Source organism: Bufo gargarizans, chromosome 6 (genome assembly GCF_014858855.1).
Source record: "Bufo gargarizans isolate SCDJY-AF-19 chromosome 6, ASM1485885v1, whole genome shotgun sequence".
Classification (NCBI taxonomy): Eukaryota; Metazoa; Chordata; class Amphibia; order Anura; family Bufonidae; genus Bufo; species Bufo gargarizans.
In genome coordinates, this window is record NC_058085.1 from 84,893,043 (window position 1) to 84,913,504 (window position 20,462).

At 44.5% G+C, this 20,462-nt stretch overlaps 2 protein-coding genes across 2 annotated transcripts in view; one reads left to right on the forward strand and one right to left on the reverse strand.

The window, feature by feature from the left end:
- Positions 1 to 4,559: 4,559 nt before the first annotated feature.
- Positions 4,560 to 5,366, reverse strand: LOC122941980. Its single transcript, XM_044299475.1, has one exon. It carries the CDS (start codon positions 5,310 to 5,312, stop codon positions 4,560 to 4,562), a length of 753 nt encoding a protein of 250 aa, XP_044155410.1. The 5' UTR covers positions 5,313 to 5,366.
- Positions 5,367 to 14,679: 9,313 nt separating this feature from the next.
- MYBL2 (MYB proto-oncogene like 2) overlaps positions 14,680 to 20,462 on the forward strand; it is a 37,265-nt gene continuing 31,482 nt past the window's right edge. Inside the window, exons 1-2 of the mRNA XM_044297152.1 lie at positions 14,680 to 14,775; positions 20,198 to 20,291. Of these exons, the coding sequence (XP_044153087.1) occupies positions 14,756 to 14,775; positions 20,198 to 20,291 (114 nt within the window). The 5' untranslated portion in view covers positions 14,680 to 14,755. The remainder of the gene's footprint in view (positions 14,776 to 20,197; positions 20,292 to 20,462) is intronic.

Genomic DNA, 20,462 nt, shown 5'->3' on the forward strand with positions numbered 1-20,462 from the left:
ATATAATCCATTACTCTGAAAGAGGCCCAACTTTGACCTTCACAGCACCCCACTCCCTTGAGTGACGTGACCTCCACAGCGCCCTGCCCCTTTAATGCTAGGGCTACACAACGACACAACATTTTGTCTCAATTTTTTTTAATGATAGGCTATGGTGTTGCACTGTGACATGCTGCAACAGTCACAAAAAAAATCCATCCAAAATGGATTCTTCTGCAACTGTTGCAGTAGCAGCATGTTGCAGTGCAACACCATATACTATTATAAAAAATGTCACGCGACACATGTGGCTGTGCCTTATGTCGTTGTGTAGCCTACAGCAATGACAAAAAAAATGGCTGGGTTGTTATGGAAACCTGGAGTAAAACTGGGTGTATGTGGAGACTAAGGGCCTGCGAGCTTCTATTGGCTGATAAGGGACATGTGACTGTGTGTATGGCAGTTGGGATATGAAGACACACTTGTATTGGCTAATGTAGGTCATTTTTGTTGTGAATCTCAGGAATGGTATGTCCTAGAGAGAAACCTTCCTGGACACCTGATGTACCTGTGTGCCAAATTTGGTGAAGATCGGTCCAGTTGTTTGGTCACGCATAAAGAACACAAACTCTGTGTACTGGCATGTTACCTACACAATATTCTTTCCCAGATAGTAAGTGATACGTGTACCAAGTTTAGGGGGTACTTTCACATTAGCGTTTTTCTTTTACGGCATATAGTTCCATCCTAGGGGCTCAATACCGGGAAAAAACTGATCAGTTTTATCCTAATGCATTCTGAATGGAGAGCATTCCGTTCAGGATGCATCAGTTCAGTCCCTCTTATGTTTATTGGCCAGAGAAAATACCGCAGCATGCTGCAGTTCTCTCCAGCCAAAAATCTTGAACACTTGCCGGACCTGGCATAAATTTCCTTTGAAATGCATTAACGCTAGAGCCAGCCCCCCAAGTGTTCTAGCAAACCAGGTCTGTTCTTTCCATCCACGCAGACCATTAAATCTGTGACAAAAATAAATACCGGATCAGGTTTTCTGTTCGACAACCAGAAAGACTGATCCGGTATTGCAATGCACTTCTGAGACGGATCCGCATCTGGGAGGTAGTTCCGGCGAAGGTAGCAAGGGATGTGTATACCAAGTTTCGTCTAAATCAATGGTTGCGTTTGAGTAATCACAGAACATATATACTTATTATTTATATATTTTATAATAAAAGAATGATGGACTCTTGTTGCATGTAACACCTGGCCATAGGATTCTGGCTGGTAAGAAACAGTGACATTTTGAAGTCTTTCAGCTAATTGTGGATGCAGCAGAGGTGGGAAGATTTATTCCCTTCTGGACCAGCCAAATTATTTTTTTTTCTCCATTTTTTAGGAACACCACTATAATCCATATACTGCCTAGAGAAGTTCAATATATTTCTGTGGTGCAAAGGGGGAAGAACAGAATTCCACCATTGTTTTGGGGATTTTTACAGCATTCTCTGGGTCAAATTTAACCCCTTCAGGGCCCTACCATATTTCACCTTAAGGACCAGGCCATTTTTTTGCAAATCTGCCGTGCTGCTTTATGTGGTGATAACTTTAAACTGCTTTTAACTATCCAAGCCATTCTGAGATTGTTTTCTCGTCACACCTCATACTTGGCATGACAGTGTAAATTTTAGTCAAAATTATTTATTAAAAAATAAACTTTGAAAACTTTGCAATTTTCTAAATTTCTCTACTTTTAAAAAACAGATGCGATACCTCATAAAATAATTACTTTACATTTCCTATGTCTACTTTGTTTGGATCATTTTATAAATGACATTTTTTGAAATGTTAAAAGGCTTTAAAGTAAATCTTAAAATTAAATAAAAATTTCCAAAACCCACAAAAAAAAAAAAACCAGGTCTGAAGTCACTGAGGCTTACATAATAGAAACCACCCATAAAAGCCCCATTTTAGAAACTACACCCCTCAAGGTATTCAAAACTGATTTTAAACTTTAACCCTTTAGGTGTACAAGATTTAAAGGAAAAGGTGAATGAAATTTCATTTTTTGGCAGATTTTCCATCTCCCCTCCCCCCGGTGTAACAAAAGCAAGGAATAAAAACAGCCAAACAAACATTTATTGCCCTGATTCTGTAGTTTACAGAAACACCCATAAGTGGTCGTAAACTGCTGTACAGGTAGAAACTCAAAAAAGACCCCATTTTGGAAACTACGGGATAAGGTGGTGGTTTTGTTGGTACTATTTTAGGGTACATATGATTTTTGGTTGTTCTATATTACACTTTGTGAGGAAAGGTTAAAAAAGTTTTGGGACAGTTTTTTTTTTACAGTGTTCATCTGACAGGTTAAGTCACGTGCTATTTTTTTTATAGAGCAGGTTTTTACAGACGCTACAATACCAAATATGATTACTTTTTTGGTTAGTTTCAGATAAAGCATTTTTTTAATAGATTTATTTTTAGTGTCTATTCTGAAAGCCTTTTTTTGGGTGACATATGTAAGGGCTCATTTTTTGATACAAGATGACATTTGAGTGGTACTATTTTGGGGTGCATATGACTGATCACTTGGAAATATACTTTTGATGTAAGGTGACAAAAAAAAAAAAACCTTTGAAAAAGTATATATTTTTTAGGACGGTGTTCACCCGAGGGGTTAGGTCATGTGATATGTTTATAGAGCCGGTCGATACAGATGCAGTGATACCCAATGTCTACTCTTCCCTCCCCCCCACCATTTTGGGAAAAAGACTTAAACTTAATTTATAACTTTTTTCACTTTATTTTTTGTCCCACTCTGGGACTTCAACTTTTGAGGGTCTGATCCCCTTTACAATACTTCTGTATTGTAATGCTGTGGTTGCAAGTGCATTACTAAAGTAATACACTTAAGGCCCCTTTCACACGGGCGAGATTTCCGCTCGGGTGCAATGCGTGAGGTGAACGCATTGCACCCGGACGCATTCATTTCTATGGGGCTGTCACATGAACAGCATGCTCCTCTTTGTGCGTTTTTCACGCAACACAGGCCCTATAGAAATGAATGGGGTCGCGTGAAAAAATAAAAACGCAGGCAAGTGCGGATGCGGTGCGATTCGCGCATGGTTGCTAGGAGACGATCGGGATGGGGACCTGATTATTATTTTCCCTTATAACATGGAAATAAGGAAAATAGCATTCTGTATTCAGAATGCATAGTAAAATAGGGCTGAAGGGGTTAAAAAAAATATATATATTTAACTCACCTTAATCCACTTGTTTGCACAGCCAGCATCTCTTCTGTCTTCATCTGTGAGGAATAGGACCTTTGATGTCACTACATTCATATGGTCTATCACCATGGTGATGATCATGTGACTGACCATGTGATTATCATAGTGATGTCAAAGGTACTTTTCCTCACAGATGAAGACAGAAGAGATGCTGGCTGTGCGAACAAGTGGATTAAGGAGTAACTTTTTTAACCCCTCCAGCCCTATTTTACTATGCATTCAGAATGTTATTATTTTCCCTTATAACCATGTTATAGGGGAAAATAATCACAATCTACACAACCTTGAACCTAAACTTCTGTGAAGAAGTTCGGGTCTGGGTACCAGTCCGTTTTTTTTATCACGCGCATGCAAAACACATTGCACACGTGCAATGTTTGCCGCAATGCATCGGAAAGCATCTGGACACGCTTGTCTGCAAGGGGCCTCACAGCCCGCTTCCTGCAAGATCCAGGGGGCTGGATCTCACAGATCCATCACAGCAGCACAGGGACCCGATGGCCACCCTCCACGTGTTTTAGAACAGTCAGTTTAGCACGGATGCACGTTCCATTTTGTCAGTCCATCACACCCATTATAGTTTATAGGTGCATGAAAGCAACACAGATGCCATCCGTGTCTTCTGGTGCAAAGTTGCAATTTTTGGTTAAAGCCACAGTACGTGCACAAGTAGAAGTTTAGGAACCCCATACTGAATGTCATGAGAAACATCCACTTTATGAATCCCAATGACATTATGTCACTTACCAGCTTGGAGTTAAAAACTTTTTAAGGGGCTATCCCAAGACTAAACATCTCTTCAGAGTGGCTGGGAATCAACATCTTGTTGATGTGTCACATGCCACTGCAGGTGCTTTGTCACCCATGCTGCATGTGACCCAGTGATGTACTACATGGGTGAAAGGTCACTGCTGTGGCTAATATTTGGCTGCAGAGGTCAGGCAACACCCATCAACAGGATGTTCATTCCCAGATTTTACCCTCTCAGTTAAAGGATGAAACAAGTTAGTCACCTGACCCCCACCTAAGTGACCAAGAGGAGTCGGGTGTTAAGTTAGAGGGATAACATTTGGGAAGAGAAGGTGTACAACTAATTTTTAAATAGTTGAGTTTTACTTTATTTATCCACACATTGAAAATACACACGACCACAGCAGACTGTTACATTACCAATTTGTGGTCCATAGAAAAGTCTAAATTTGTCTTAATCTTCATTGTACAATTCAGTCCATCTGAATCCACCATTCATGTAACAAAGCCTACATCAAGACAGGTAAAATATGCAATAGCTTAGGGCGCCTGTATTCCCTTTACCTCAAGCTGCCACTCTCCTGGTTTATCAGGAGCCACTGCAGAGATCTGATAAGAGCAGAGTGGAGGGGCAAGACCAATTTGGATCTCACTTGCACTCAGTTGACGCTGGTAGCAGAATGGTTGAAGGAAGGAGCGTCCCATGTCTTTGTGCTTCACCCCTACCCACTGAGCAAAGGGAGCAGAAGCGGATGAATGAGCAGGAACTTGAGGTTCAGATTCGTTAGACCCATATGGAAATCTCAAGTCAGAGATTGAGACATCTAAGGAAGGAGTGGGCTCCTCCAGTACAGAGTTTATTTCAGAAATTTCCCACATTGGCGAGGCAGATTTCTGTTGTCCAACAGCATTGAGAGTCACTTCTGGATCTTGCAGCTTTGAGATGGTAACATCTACAAGAGGGTCAGAGTTCTCCAAGCCCTCTTTCTTACATGGTGTAGACACTTTAGCTCCATAGAAGACACCTACAATTGAGTTATTAAATTGGTTAATAGATTCAGAGGTTATTGACGACTGTTCAAAGACTGGGCCATCAGGATTTAATGGAGATCTGCAAACAGTTGGTCCAATTTCTTCCAGCCATAGCTTCCCTCCTCCACTTGCCAATGTTGTTGCCTCTGATGCTTTGATAAAGAATGGGGAGCCACCAGACTTTGTTCTGCGGTCCAGCTGCTCGAGTGTAGGGTATGGAGAGGAATTACCCCTCACTGTTGCAACAAATCCTGTGTCCATGATATCAGTCAATGTGAGATTGGCATTCGACACAAATAGGCTTGCACCACTGCTGTCCCAGCCAGAAGACATCTTGTATTTCCAGCACCAGACCACTAGAAAACCGAGAAAGAGCATGAGGATTTCCAGTAATTATTCTAGATATGCTAGCCACACATTATCACCATCTCCCTGTGTTTTCTGATGGGGCAGTTTTCAAAGTTTGTGTCATGTGAGCATAGATGTTCCCAAGGAGATAAATGGGTTCATGTGCCCCTGCCAAGAAGAGAAGGTGAAAGGAAGCATCGGCAGACCTCTAGAATGATTACAATGGTGCTGGCCACATGCCTTCTATGGGACTGCTGGACATGGCCAAGTGCTTGTACATGGCTATCTTTGACAGTCCCTTACAGTTGTATTGAGTAGCAGCCCGAGTGCCTGACCATAACTCCATTAAAATAACACAGGGCCTCTTTTAGTGATCGGCAGGTGACCCAGTAGTTGAACCCCAGCCAGACACTTATTCCCTGTCCTGTGGATGGGGATAACAAACCACTTTTTTTTATTTTGTGGGGGCCTTTTGCCAGAACTCCAATGTTGGCGGAGCTGCAGAGGTAGCATACCTGCTCCCCAGAGCCAGCTTCAGCTCATTTGATCCCTTACCATGGATGCCTTGTTATGGCCCACAGCTGTCAACATCCTGTTTAACAGGTCATTTGGCTTCTGCAGGGTCCTGTCCAAAACATCACGTGACTCAATGACATGACCCATGGAGGACACCACTACTGTGGCCAGTCATTGATGTGGGTCTTGTGGACATCACAGCCAAACAGGATGTTGACAAGGAACCAGCGCTAGGAGCTACAGCAATGGACCAAAGGAGCTGAAACCCAGCAGAGTGGATCAGGCGAGTAAGCTTCCCTCTGCAGGTCCAGTCACACGTGTGTGGAGGGGTCTTGGTAGAAAGGCTTTTTCTCTCCCCCAAAAGATTAACAACCCCTTGTTTTCTATCTAATTAGCCATATGAGGGCTTTTGTTTGCAGGATGAGTTGAAATGGCCAATAATTTTAGGGTACATGTCAAAAAGACCATGGTCAGACTGTTCCAGAAAACTCACCTGTTGGACCCACCCCACTTTCAATACAGCTAATCATGGGCCTCAGCGATCTGGTGGTTTGTTGGGGGTTGACCAACAGTTGCTCAGGGGGAACCAGTGGAGGTGTGCATGCACTTCTCACTAGGAAGATTGGGTGTTAACATGCACTCTGCTTTGAAAAGGGGGACCTTTTAAATTTCTAGTCACACAGTGCATTAGAGAAGGCTATAGTTGAGGGACTCTTCAGTCACCAATAATTTCAGGTCAGTAAAGACTCTTACCACCTAATGTCTACAGTCTAGTGGCCATGTATTCCTTTTCCAAATTGAAAAATAACACACTTCAGCTACCATGAATAGACAGGTTTAGAGGGAATCAGTTTAGTTCACTCTTCACATTTGGTTAGTTATTGTGAGCCAAAACCAGCAGTGAGGCCTACACAGTAAAGGTATAATGCAAGATGCACCTCTTGTGTTTTTTACCCGCACCTAGTTTTGATTCACAGTAACTGATGGAAATAACTGAGCAAATAACTAATAAATAAAGTGTAAACTCAGCCTTCGTTGCACTCATTACTCAGTTACCAGCCTCTGTGGATAACCCCTACTTATTTTATCACAAGGCCAAGTCACCAAAATGCTAAGCTGATCTGGTTTCTGCTGTAACAGTAAAGGCCATGAACTGGTTCAGGTCAATGAATTAGGATAGATTAGCGATTATGTGGCAGATTCTCAGCCCATGTAAAAGGCCCTTAAGTCACTGCCAGATACCATTGTTGAAGTTGTATGCCAAAATTCTTAAGCCCAATTCTTTTTGCCTCAGAACACCCCCAAGTCATCTAATGTGGACAGCTATCTTTAACAAGTACATAGCCTTCACAATGCATTTAGAGCTCCAGGTTCATTTATGGTTTACAGTTTGGTCTAAAAATCACAGAAGTAAGGTATCCCTCCCATGAAGAGGAACCTATAGTGTACCTGTACACATTGCAGAATACACAGGACAAGATTAAACAAATATCATGTACCCTTTGCAGATTTTTCTGACTGGATTTCACCCCTTTCAAATGAAGTGCGAGATCTGCAGAAAAAAATAAAAATATATATAATTCTGCACACTTTCTCCTCACCCAAAATGCTCCATGAGAACCTAGCCTTAAAGGGAATCAGTTATCAGGTTTTAGCATATTAAGCGGTTACCATTGCAACGCTCAATAAACTACCTTTCCAGCAAGGGTCTCTCTTTCCCCACGCTGTCAATGAACCTTCAAGGTGCCCAGAGGGCCGTTATTCCTCTCCTCTAGTGCCCAGTAATGCCCAGCCCGCCTCCTCATAAATACATTTCCTCCCACAGCCAAGCTGAACAGTGCCGCCCCTCAGCTACATCATAATTTATTCAAGAGACGAACCTTGCTTTGTCCTTTATTGCGCATAAAATCTCACGCAGCCGCAGTATCGCCAACTGCCTCAGGATCCAGCTGCGCGAGATTTCATGCGCAAGAAAGGATGAAGCAAGGTTCGTCTGTTGAATAAATTACATGTCGTAGCAGAGGGGGCGGCACTGCTCCGCTCAGATGTGGGAGGAAATTTATGAGGAGGCGTGCTGGGCTTGAAATTAAGGCCGGCTGGGCACTGCAGGGGGGGGGGGGGGGGGGGGGGGGGGGCGGCGTTACTGGGCTATAGAGGAGAGGATTAACGCCCCTCTGGGCACCTTGAAGGTTCATTAGCATAACAAAAAAATAAAATGCTTTTTCATCTAAATGACAACATGAAAAAGACCCTTGCTGGAAAGCAGGCAGTTTATTGTGCATTGCAATGGTAACAGCTTAATATGCTAAAACCTGATATCAGACTCCCTTTAAGGTACCTGCACACAATGCAGAAAACATGCACCAAATCCTCATAAACAACGCATACAAGTCCACATTATTTACGGCAGTTTAGTACTTTGATATTTTCAATGCAGATTTTCTGTTCGTGTTAATAGCCCCATTGACATCTGTGGGACCACTACATATAGGGTGCAGAATCACAAAGTTGATGTTGCAGATAACATCTACACTACAGGTTGTTTTTGCTCCAGTAAAATAAAAGAAATTAAAGTCTACATTGGATTTAGTAAATCTCATTCACTTTGCTGGTACTGTATTAGGCCTCATGCACACCACCATGCTGTTTTTTTGCCGACTGCAAACCACGGATCCGAAAAAAAAAAAAAAAAAAAAAAAAAAAAAAAGCCAGTGTGCCTTCCGCAATTTGCGGAACAGAAGGCCCATTGTAGAAATGCCTGTTCTTGTCCGCAAAACGGACCGGAGCAAAGGATGCTGACAGCACATGGAGTGCTGTCTGCATCTTTTGCGGCCCCACTGAAGTTAATGGGTCTGCACTAGAGGCGCAAAAACTGCAGCTCAGATGCAGACCTGAAAAACGGTCGTGTGCATGAGGCCTTATGCTGCTGTTTTTTTTTGACCCCCCAAAAAAGCTCATGCATTTTAATACTGTGCGGAAACAGCATTGCAATCCGAAGCTCGATCAGCTCGAGCCTGGTTATAACTTTACAAGGAGATTTATCAAAACTGGTGCAAGGAAAAACTGGCTTAGTTGCCTGTAGCAACCAGGTGGAATCTGATTAATTGCTATGGGCAACTAAGGGTGGCATCACATCTTTCCAATTTAACATATTCATTACAGTGCATTCCTACAACTGTATAAATGGATCCACATCCATTCCGCAATTTTGTGGAACAGGTGCAGGCCCATTCATTTCAACGGGGCCACAAAAGATGCGGACAGTACACTGTGCGCTGTCCACATCCGTTGGTCTGAAAAAAATAAAATTACATAGCATGTTCTATTCTTGTCTGCAACCGTGGACAATAAGCATTCTCTATATAGCGCTGGTCCGCAAAGTACAGAACACATACGACCGGTATCCATGTTTTGCGGATCCGCAATTTGCAGACTGGCCTGTAGCCTTAAACAGATGCCTCAGACTGATGCCATACAATGGCATCCATTCACCAAAGTTTTTTTTTTACCAGACTGCAGGATACAAGAACATGGTGTGCGTTTTTTTTTTTACTTATACATCAAACAGATACAAAACGTGATGTGAACCCGCCATAAACCAGTTCGCCTACATTTTTTAGGGGCAGATTTTCCTGCAGGTTTTTCAGCCAAAGCCAGAAGTGGATTAGAAAACCCCCCAGAGATATAAGGATGAATTAAAGCCACATTCATATGCCAAGTAAACATTTCCAGCAGAGAACAGCCAGCCAGAGTTCACCAGATCCAGCATCACCAGATTATACAGATCACCATTTACTATAATGGGATCTAGCAGTAATCCAGCCAGTTTCAAGCATAAGGGCTCATGCACATGTATGTGTGCCAGACTTACCCATGCTGAGGGCCACAAGTTGTGGTCCGCGTTGCACAATTCATGTGGCCGCTGTCTGTGGACCCATTCAATTGAATGGGGGGGGGGGGGGCACAATCCACACTGCAAAAAAGTAGTGAGTGCATGTATTTGCAGTGCAGAGGCACAGACAGAAAACCCACAGATACATTCTGTAGGGCTTCCAAGCCATGCCTCCATTCCATACCTCCCAGATTGTAGGGATCTGCATGCACTATACATTGTGCACACAGCTAGTGCCCATATATTGCAGAGCTTCCAAAACAATCTGACCATACCCTCACTTGCCACATACAGGGGCAGACTGGGAACTTAAAGTGGTCCCATTTTGTAGTCAGGTCCAAATTGATGGAAGGTAGGAACAGCAACACCACATTGTGGCACATTATACCACCCCACTAGTGCCAAATACCATAGTCCATCCCAAAATACATTCCCAAAAACATCTACTGGCCAGCCATGAGGAGGGCTCAGGTGGCCCCCAGGAAATCTCCCTGTAAGGTCTATGGTAAGTCCATCCCTGGGCACATACTACTTTTAGTTTATTAGCTTCAGTCTTCCAGTCCCCTCCTGAGCAATAAAGCACTAGGCACCCCACACTACCCCTTACCTCTGTGTCCTTCACCAGACCACACAGCTCTCCTCCACCACACCACTAGTTTATATGGCCCTCATGTATTGCCTTCACCTGGAGTCAGCAGAAATCAGGGTCACGCCCGCCTCTTCCAGCACTGATTTGGAGTCGTGCAATACCTCCAAGACATGAGGATCCGGGGGTGCTAGTGATCCTATTCAGCTTAGGGCACTTTCACACTTGCGGCAAAGGATTCCAGTTGGCAGTTCCGTCGCTGGAACTGCCTGCCGGATCCGGCAATATGGACGCAAACTGATGGCATTTGTCAGACGGCTCAGGATCCTGATCCGTATGACAAATGCATTGAAATGCCGGATCCGTCTCTACGGTGTCATCCGGAATAACGGATTTGGCATTTATTTTTTTTCTATTTTTTTTCGGTCTGAGCATGCGCAGACTGCAATGCCGGATCTGTTTTGCCAGAACACTCGGCATTAATGCATTTCAATGGGCATTCCGGCAAGTGTTCCGGAATTTTGGACGCAGATAAAACCGCAGCATGCTGTGGTATTATCTCTGTTCTGAAAAGTCTAAAAGACTGAAGACATCCTGAACGGATTGCTCTCCATTCAGAATGCATTAGGATAAAACCGATCAGTTCTTTTCCGGTATTGAGCCCCTAGGACAGAACTAGTGCTGGAAAACGCTAGTGTGAAAGTACTCTTATTCGTGGGCGAGCTGTATTTTTTTATTTTTTTATTTGGAGTCGCATTGGGTCATGGGAAGATCAGGCAGACAGCTGGATCTGGACCTGTCATAAAACATGTGATTTATACTAAAGTGAGCGCGCTGATTCCAAATATGAACTCGGAATTTGCCTGACACTTCTAGATTTTAACCCCTTAAGGACCCTGGTATTTTCCATTTTTGCATTTTCGTTTTTCACTCCCCGCCTTCCCATAGTTCTAACTTTTTTATTTTCCCATTCACATAGCCTTATGAGGGCTTATTTTTTGCATGACAAGTACTTTCTAATGGCACCATTTACGGTTGCATACCATGTAGTAGGAAGCGGGATTTTGTTTTCCAAATGGGGTAGAATTGGGAAAAAATGCAATTCTGATAAAGGTTTTTATTTTTTTACACTGTACACTATGTGGTAAAATTGACCTGTTATCTTTATTCTCCAGGTCAGTACGGTTCCAACGATATCACACTTGTATAATTTTTCTGGCATTTTAATACTGAAAAAAAATGTAAACCTTTGAGGGGGAAAAAAGGTTTTTGTTTTATACCCATATTCTGACCCCTATAACTTTCTTGCAGTTATGTGTACGGTGCTGTGTCAGGGCTCATTTGTTGCGGGATGATCTGTTCTTTTCAGTGATACCAATTTGAAATGTGTGCGACTTTTTTATTACTCTTTTTTTCCCGTTACGCCATTTGCAGTATGCCATTAATATTGTAGTATTAGTATGGGCATTTTCGCACGCAGCGATGCCCATGATGTATTTTTGTTTTTATTGTTTAAGTATTTTTATTTTAAGGAAATGGGGGTTGATTTGAACTTTTTTTTTTTTTTATATTTTTTTAACTTTTTTTTAAGTCACCTTGGGTGACAATGACTGGCAATCATTAGCTTGCCTATTGTGTTCGTTCATTGAACACTTCATTTGCACTATACCAATACAATACTGCCACCTAGTGGCCTGTATTAGTATAGTCATCTACTAGGCACCAAAGCCTGCCGATCTCAGCCGGGGAACGCTGTTACCGGAGCTTAAGTGCGCAACTTCCTCTTCCGGACTGCGCAGATGCCATGGTCACATTTAACCACGGCACCTGAAAGGGAAAATGTATGCGATTAGCCTATTTGAAAAAGCTGAAACACGGTGGCTATGGCGCCCGCTGCTTGTGCCATGTTTGAGGTCCTTAAAGGGTTAAGTACATGCAAAGCCTATTCAGTTATAATATTAATGCATTATATTGGAGATATTCCAATGGACATGTCCAGACCTGTTCGGACGCGCTCAGGCTGATGTCAGCAGTAAGTATATAAGGCAAGCTGGACAGATTTTGATAAAGTGATCTGTTATAGTGCTATCAGTTTTGAAACTTAAGATGAATAAACGCAAATGCGTTAACGATCCAGACAATTTCTGCTACATATGTGGCAAATACACTACTTATGATCAGCGCAAGAATCTGACAAAGCGAGTGCGTCTTGCAGCTTGGGATGCATTTGTACTAGTAGTGCAGAACTTCCTTGGGAACAGACGAGCTGCGAACTATGCTGAATTAGTAGACAACATGCTTACAGCATATGAGCAACTTGGCTGCCGAATGCCATTAAAAGTGCATTTCTTACATTCCCATCTTGACTTTTTCCCAGCCAATTTGGGACACGTAAGTGACGAACATAGAGAGCGGTTCCATAAAGATACTTCTACAATGGAGAACAGGTATCAAGGCTGCTGGAATCCCAACATGGTGGGGGACTACTGCTGGTTTTTGCAACGGGAAAATATAACCGTTCACAAACGCAAAAGCAGATGCCTGAAGCACTTTTACCAGTACTGGGCCTCGCTCAAGTAAGACTTTTAAAGTGAAAAACAAGACTTTTTGAAGTTTTGTTATTCCATTACATTTTCATACACTGTTTACTACGCAAACTTTGATCTCGTTCTGTTCAAAATGATTCAATGCTTTCCAAGTGCTTAATTCATTTAGGGATACATATGCATAGCAAAATTTTGTGACGTGTTACAACAATTCTGACTTTGGATTTGTAATCCGCACAATCGATTTAGTATAGGACAAATGGTTTTTGCCCAGTAGAAGACAAAACTTTTATTTGTTTTTGCTGCGTGGTGAGATCAGCGAATTTCCGCTTATGAAATTCATTCACGCTTCGTTTACTGGTAAAAGGTGACGTGCGTTATGACACTAAACGCAATCGCAGACAAAACTGACTGAACTTGCGTGCAATACCATCCGTTTTTTTCATGGGCAGACCCTGACAGAATCTGTGACGCTCGTGTGAAAGAGGCCTTAGTAAATATGCCCCATTATGACTAGAGATGAGCAAATATTATATTCGTTCACACTTTGTTTGGTGGTAAAAAGTGAATTGCGTTATGGATTCCCTTACCACGGACCATAACGTAATTCTATGACGGAATGCGTAACGGAATGCCTTTAGAGGCATTCCATTATTTATTGCGTCATAATAGAAGTCTATGGGCTGCAAAACCAGTCCTCTCCTGCATAACGGAAACGGGACGGATCCGTTTTGCAGCCCATTCCATTACGCATTCTGTCATAGAATTGCGTTATGGTCCATGGTAACTGAATCAATACCGCAATTCACTTTTTACCACCAAACGAAGCGTGAACGAATATGAAATGTGCTCATCTCTAGTCATAATGGGGCATATTTACTAAGGCCTCTTTCACACGAGCGTTACGGATTCTGTCAGGGTCTGCTTAGGAAAAAACGGATGGTATTGCACGCAAGTTTAGTCCGTTTTGTCTGCGATTGCGTTTAGTGTTTTTATGTGCGGTTGCAATCAGGTTTTGATGTGTTTTTCACACGTGTGAAAAAAAAAAAAAAGGAAGAATAACAATCTACATCTCCTGGCCATCATCAGTGAAAAACTCATTGTATCCAGATTCAATCTGTTTTTCACTGAAGCCCCAAAGGCAGAATATAGAACATGCGTGGAAAAAAACGCAAGTAGACGTACGCTGCCGGCTTAGGCTATGTCCACACAGGACGTACGGTATGTGCTGAGGATTGGTCACCGCGTGGATTCACGTGCAGCAAGTCCACTATCGGAAATTATAAAGGACAAACATTTTGCATCCACTTCTGGCTTCATAAACTGCATAAAAAACCTGAACGTGTAAATATACCCCAACATAAGAGGCTCAAAACCTCTGCCAGTATAATTTACTAGACTTCTGGTTCATTTAGCGTATTTACTGGCTGATTTATTAAAAACCGAAATGAATAAAAAAAAAAATAATAATCTGAAAACCAAAAACCTAGGAGGCAAATAATAAATATCAGGGAAGAGAGAATGCGCAGCAGCCTCTGGCGCCCCCTGCTGCTGGCGGCCGCTTACAGCCGCACACTCCCTGCTGCTGTCTTCTTTTCAGAGTGCGCGCCCTTTTCTGGCCGCCTCCCCGCTTTGCTCTCTGATTGGAGGCTGCAGCGCGTCATCCCAGCCCCCAGGTCTGGCACGTCTAAGCTTCTCCGTTTCCGTGACGTCATCACGCGCCCTCCGACCCGGAAAGGGCGTAACAGAGCTGCGCGCGCAACGGGCGGGAGATAGGAAAAACAATAACGCCCGAAACGGCGGCCTGGCAACCGTCATGGCCCGGATAGGACGAAGGTGAGACGGTTAGCTCCGGTAGCGCGGCGGGAAGCCTGTCTCGGTGTGTGTGACTTTTACAGGCCCGATGACCCCCTGTAAATGTCCTGTTAGTGTTTGTACGGGTGTAGGACCCTGGAGTCACCCGATTCGCCCTCCTTTGTGCCCTCTGTGTGACTTTCTTCCATCAGTGTTCTGTTCTTTGCACTTTTATTAGTGGGTGCACTCTGTGGTGCCTTTTGGAACGCTGCCCCTGCGCGCAACAGCCCCCCACCCCCCGGATCACTGCCCTTGCGCACACACCCCGGATTGCTACCCCTGCGCACAACCCCTACCCCCCCCTGGATCGCTGCCCCTGCCCACCCCCCCCTGGATCGATACCCCTGCGCACAACCTCCCCCCCCCCCCGGATCGCTGCCCCTGCGCACAACCCCCCCCCCCGATCGCTGCCCCAGCGCACCCCCACCCCCCCGGATGGCTGCCCCTGCGCACACCCTTCGTTGTCGGTGCTGTGACACATTGCGCCCATACGGAAAACTTACTCATGTAAAAGCGGCTTAAGACCCCATGCACATGGCCATATATTTTGCCCCCGCAACCAACCTGCATTGTGTGTTGTCCACGTTCTGTATGCCACTTCCGCCGGCCCACGGAAAAGGACAGGGTCCTATTCTTGTCTGTTTTGCAGTTTCTATAGATGTGGGGGGGAAAAAGTGGGAAGCCACTGGTAAAGAAGCCGGGCGCTGCGGTCGTAACAGACCTTATTTTCAACGGTACGGAGTCTATAAAGTGGATAAATTAATGGGATTAGTTAAAGGGGTTGTCTCACTTCAGCAAATGGCATTTATCATGTAGAGAAAGTGAATACAAGGCACTTACTAATGTATTGTGATTGTCCATATTGCTTCCTCGGCTGGATTCTTTTTTTCATCACATTATACACTGCTTGTTTCTGTGGTTACGACCATGCTGCAATCTATCAGTGGTGGTCGTTTCTCTCCAAGTTAACTCGCCGGCTGGTCTAGGGAGCGTGCCGGGTGGATTTTCTAAGTCGCCACAAACTAGACCAGAGAGAGTGGTCTATGAATCAGGGGTTTTTCTCCCAGCTAGTACAGCTTTGTGGGGTGCCATCGGTGGATCTCTTTGCTACAAGATCCAACAGAAAGGTGGAAAAGTTTTCCCCTCTTTCAGAGAGACCTTCCTTCGTCAGTAGATTCCTTTCTACAGCCGTGGGACCAAGGTCTTCCCTATGCATTCCTGCCTCTTCAGTTAATCCCCAGGGTTCTCAAGAAGATAAGGGAGGACAGGGCTTCGGTGTTCATGATGGCACCTTTTTGGCCCCGTCGTGCTTGGTTCACCTGGCTGAGGCCTCTCTGTCAGGGAGCCTTGGGTACTACCAGAGATCCCGGACTTATTAAGCCAGGGACCAGTCATCCACCCTTCGGTAAAGGGCCTTCAAGATCTATGCTAGAACCTGGGCGGCTTTCTTTGCTTTTCTGGGAATTGATCCTGTCCCGCAGGATAGTCTCTCTATTCCCAGGATTTTGCAGTTTCTTCAGAGGGGTCTAGAGAGAGGCCTTTCCCTTAGTACTTTAGTACTCTTACCGGTAATTAGATTTTCCAGAGTCCATGACAGCACAAGTAGAAAAAGGCTCCGGCACCAGAAGGACGTAGTGAAAATGCCGGTCTTTATTTTGTCACCACAATACAGGTACATCCAGCAACAGTGACACTGTACCCACTTTTCCCCACGATCTACGCGTTTCGAACAGTGTTGTTCTTAGTCATGATCATCCAGATCATGACTAAGAACACTGTTCGAAACGCGTAGATCGTGGGGAAAAGTGGGTACAGTGTCACTGTTGCTGGATGTACCTGTATTGTGGTGACAAAATAAAGACCGGCATTTTCACTACGTCCTTCTGGTGCCGGAGCCTTTTTCTACTTGTGTATCTACCTTGGACTGGCTTGAGTCCGCCCCGTGCACCGTCACACAGGATCGAAAGGTGAGCTGGCTACAAACCCTTTTTTTTATATCCATGACAGCACCCTTATATTCCCTCCCTTGGTTTGGTGTTGGTGATGGGTCTTGGTTATGGTACACAGGGTGCGCAGAAAAAAAATTATAATTTCAATGAATTAAATGAAATGGATTTAGATGAATCAGAAGGATGGTTAACGGGGGATGCTTTCTTTCGTCTCTGAAGACCACTGAAGAATGGAGAGCCCCCTCCTTCTTAAATATCTGTGGGTTTCCTGTCCTGGGCGGAGGATCCTCTTTTCTGGTGCTGCCATGGACTCTGAAAAATCTAATTACCTGTAAGAGTAATTATAATTTTTTGTGGAATGGCCATACGGACACGGAATGCACACTGAGTCATTTCAGCAGAAAAAGGAACAGGCACGGAAAAAAAATAGGTTTCTGTGCATGAGCTCTTACTTTGGATTTTCTGCAGGTCTCGTCCTCTGCCTTGCAATAGGTGAAATTCACTGCATAAGTTGACATTCGGTGGTCTTAAAATTTATATCATGGGTCAATTTATGCCGCAGGTTGGTTTTTCGTAGCACGTGTTTTTACCCTCCCACAAATCTCCCATTCGGTGTATAGGAGTGAGGAGAAGGAGCGGTTGCACACAGAAGCCGTCTGTTGTATTCATTTTTTGCAGGTGGAAATTGGACGTGGTGGTCGTGTGAATATGACCTTGGGCAGGTGAGGGTCTGACTCTTGGTGCCCCCCGTCGGTCAGTTCCCTCTGTTGTTTACTGGGCACAGCTCAGTACTTTTAGTAGGATCTGTCTGGCATCATATTTTGCTGCGGCTTCGTCCCATTAATGTGAATGGGACTGAGCTACAATACCCGGCACAAGCACTGGTAACATAATGGTGCCAAGGAAAAAAGTAAAGGGGGTGCGGCACTCGCTGGAGCGCCATAGCACCTTCCAGCGGCTGATCGGCGAGGGTGCTGAGAGTTCAGCCCTCACAATCTAATACGAATGGTTTCTCCTAAGCAGTTTTGAAGAACTGGCTAATCCCTGTCAGCAGGGTCAACCCAGACATAATGACTAGTTGGGTTTATACTGCAGAGTAAAAATTAAATTATACCGTAGGGTGGTATAGGTCTTGTGCACCCAGGGGATCGAGCCTGCCCCTCGGTGCACTGATGAGCTCATTTGCTTACAAATAAGAATGGCCTTATCTCGGTAACAGTGCCAGGTGAATCATTTTACTCAGCGGGATCTACCCTACCACACTATGACTGGTTTGTTGGGGTTGATCCTGCTGGTAGATCCTCTTTACCTTCTGGTTGAGGCCTCATGCAATCAAGCTTCTTTAGGATCTCAAACTTTCAGTGGATTCTTCCATGGTGGTAAGGTTCTCCTTCATATGTGGAATATTGGGCTGTGAATTCAGGTGCTTCTAAAGAAACCCTCCTCCATGAATGGAAACCTTACGCAGGAATATATGGCTGCTATACGGTGCAGTACCAGTCCGTTTTATGTACTGCATTAGGAGGCAGAATGCACGTGCCTGTGTGCGGGAGGCCCTATACACATGCGGTGTATTCTCTGCAGTGGTGATCTAGTGCACGGACAGAGGACATAGAAGGACCAGGGATAACTGGAAGTACCACGGGTGGCCATGCATAAGGGCGAGTAAAAATGACCATGCTTTCCATTGTCTGCAGTGAGCGCTGCTTTATGTCTTTATGTGCCTTCCAGTTACCCCGATGGGTCATCCATGGTTGGTGATCTACCTGCTGTGAAACCCATCGCATAGATGGGAAGGTCAACTGCTCACTTTTATGTACACTCAGACCTCCAGTTGCCGGAGCAGAAGTCTCCCAGCATGCCCGGCCTCTGCACAGGGCTTGATATGGCGATTTGCAGTCTGTCAGGTGCAGCCTTTACACTGTGTAGTTAGAGGACCGGTCCTGTCTCCTGACATGTCTGGTGCAGTGACTACTTGCATCCCCCGTGTAATAGCAATTCTGGAGCATTTGTCCTTATGGTTCTATGTTGTCCAATTCCTGATAGTCGTCTTGTTCCTGATAATCTGCCCGAATACCAGGCCATGTAAAGCCACCTTTATTTGAGCCACATGGTTAAGAATTGATCTATGAGTGTTTATAAGATCAGAAGACGATCAGTCGGCTGAGCTGCCTGACAAAACGGTGAAAATTCAGATCCTGCTACTAGATAAATTTAATGCTGCACAGAGACAAGGGTTCAATTTAAAAAAATAAAGACCAATTGGAAAAAAAAATTGCCCCTGGTGGTGTACATATCCTTTAATGGTGAACACACCCTGTAAAGGATGTACACAGAGGTACAACTACAGCACTCATCCAGAGGGCCTACGTGGGTGCACATCCCAGGTTTATCTCTTCCACCCCAGTAATCTATATAAATACTCAATATTTGGTTTGAGACAGCACACCAGGTGATCTTCAAGAAAAATGTATACTTTTATTGAGATTTCACTATCAGTGGTACATAATATAGCAACGTTTTGGGCCCAAATTTGGTGCCCTTCATCAGGCTGTATAGGACAGATGTGAAATCCGACATCTGTCCTACACAGCCTCATGAAGGGAGCCTGAAACGTTGCTATAATATGTACCACTGATGTTGAAAAATCAATAAAAGTATACGTTTTTTCTTGAAGATCACCTGGTGTGCTGTCTCAGATCCTGTAAAGCAGGGATGCTCAACCTGCGGCCCTCCAGCTGTTGTAAAACTACAACTCCCACCATGCCCCTTTGTAGGCTGAAAGCTGTAGGCTTTCCGGGAATGATGGGAGTTGTAGTTTTGCAACAGCTGGAGGGCTGTAGGTTGAGCATGCCTGCTGTAAAGCATGGTCATCAATGTACTGGAATGCCTTTGCCTCTGCATTAGTACCAGGCACCTGTAGACAATCAGTGGGATGAACCCTCTCAATCACACACTGATGGCCTGTGCTAAGGACAGAAGATTATTCTAAAATCCTGACACACATCTGTTACACTGCGTTCACACCTGAGCGTATGGGATGGAGCGCTCTGTATGCGCGTTTACAATCGCGGCTCCGGAACAAGCGAGCGCCCATTGTCGCGCGTTCCCGGAAGTCTATGGACGGGAACGCGCGACAAGACGCCTCAAAGACGCTCCTGTACTTCTTGGGGCGTCGGGCGTTTTACAGCGCGATCGCACGCGCTGTAAAACGCTCAGGTGAGAACCATTCCCATAGGGAATCATTGGTTCTTGCCTGTTGAGCGTTTTACAGCGCCTAGGAACGCGCTGTAAAACGCTCAGGTGTGAACCCAGCCTTATACCTATGCTTACCTGCAAGAAGTGCTCAGACGTTTTCTCATAGACTGTGATGGAGAGCGCCATGCTGCCAGTTCTCTCCAGTTTCTCCTCTGTTATGACTGCTCTCTAATGAACGTATACCTTTCTCTCTGCAGTGACGATCTGGAAGACTTTCATTATCAAGACACAGATTCTGATGTTCCTGAGCACAGAGAAAACAGAGTCATGGTGAAATGGACCCATGAGGAGGTGAGGGCACCACTATTTACATCATGGTCAATGATGGCCGATGTGATCGCACCTGTAGAAAGAGAGAGAAAGCTGCATGCGGTCAGTGACACAGTCCAGCTCGGCATGTTCTCAGTGGATGTTAGTGGCATTTCCTGGTGGTACTGTGGTATCTCTACTCCTGTTCAGATA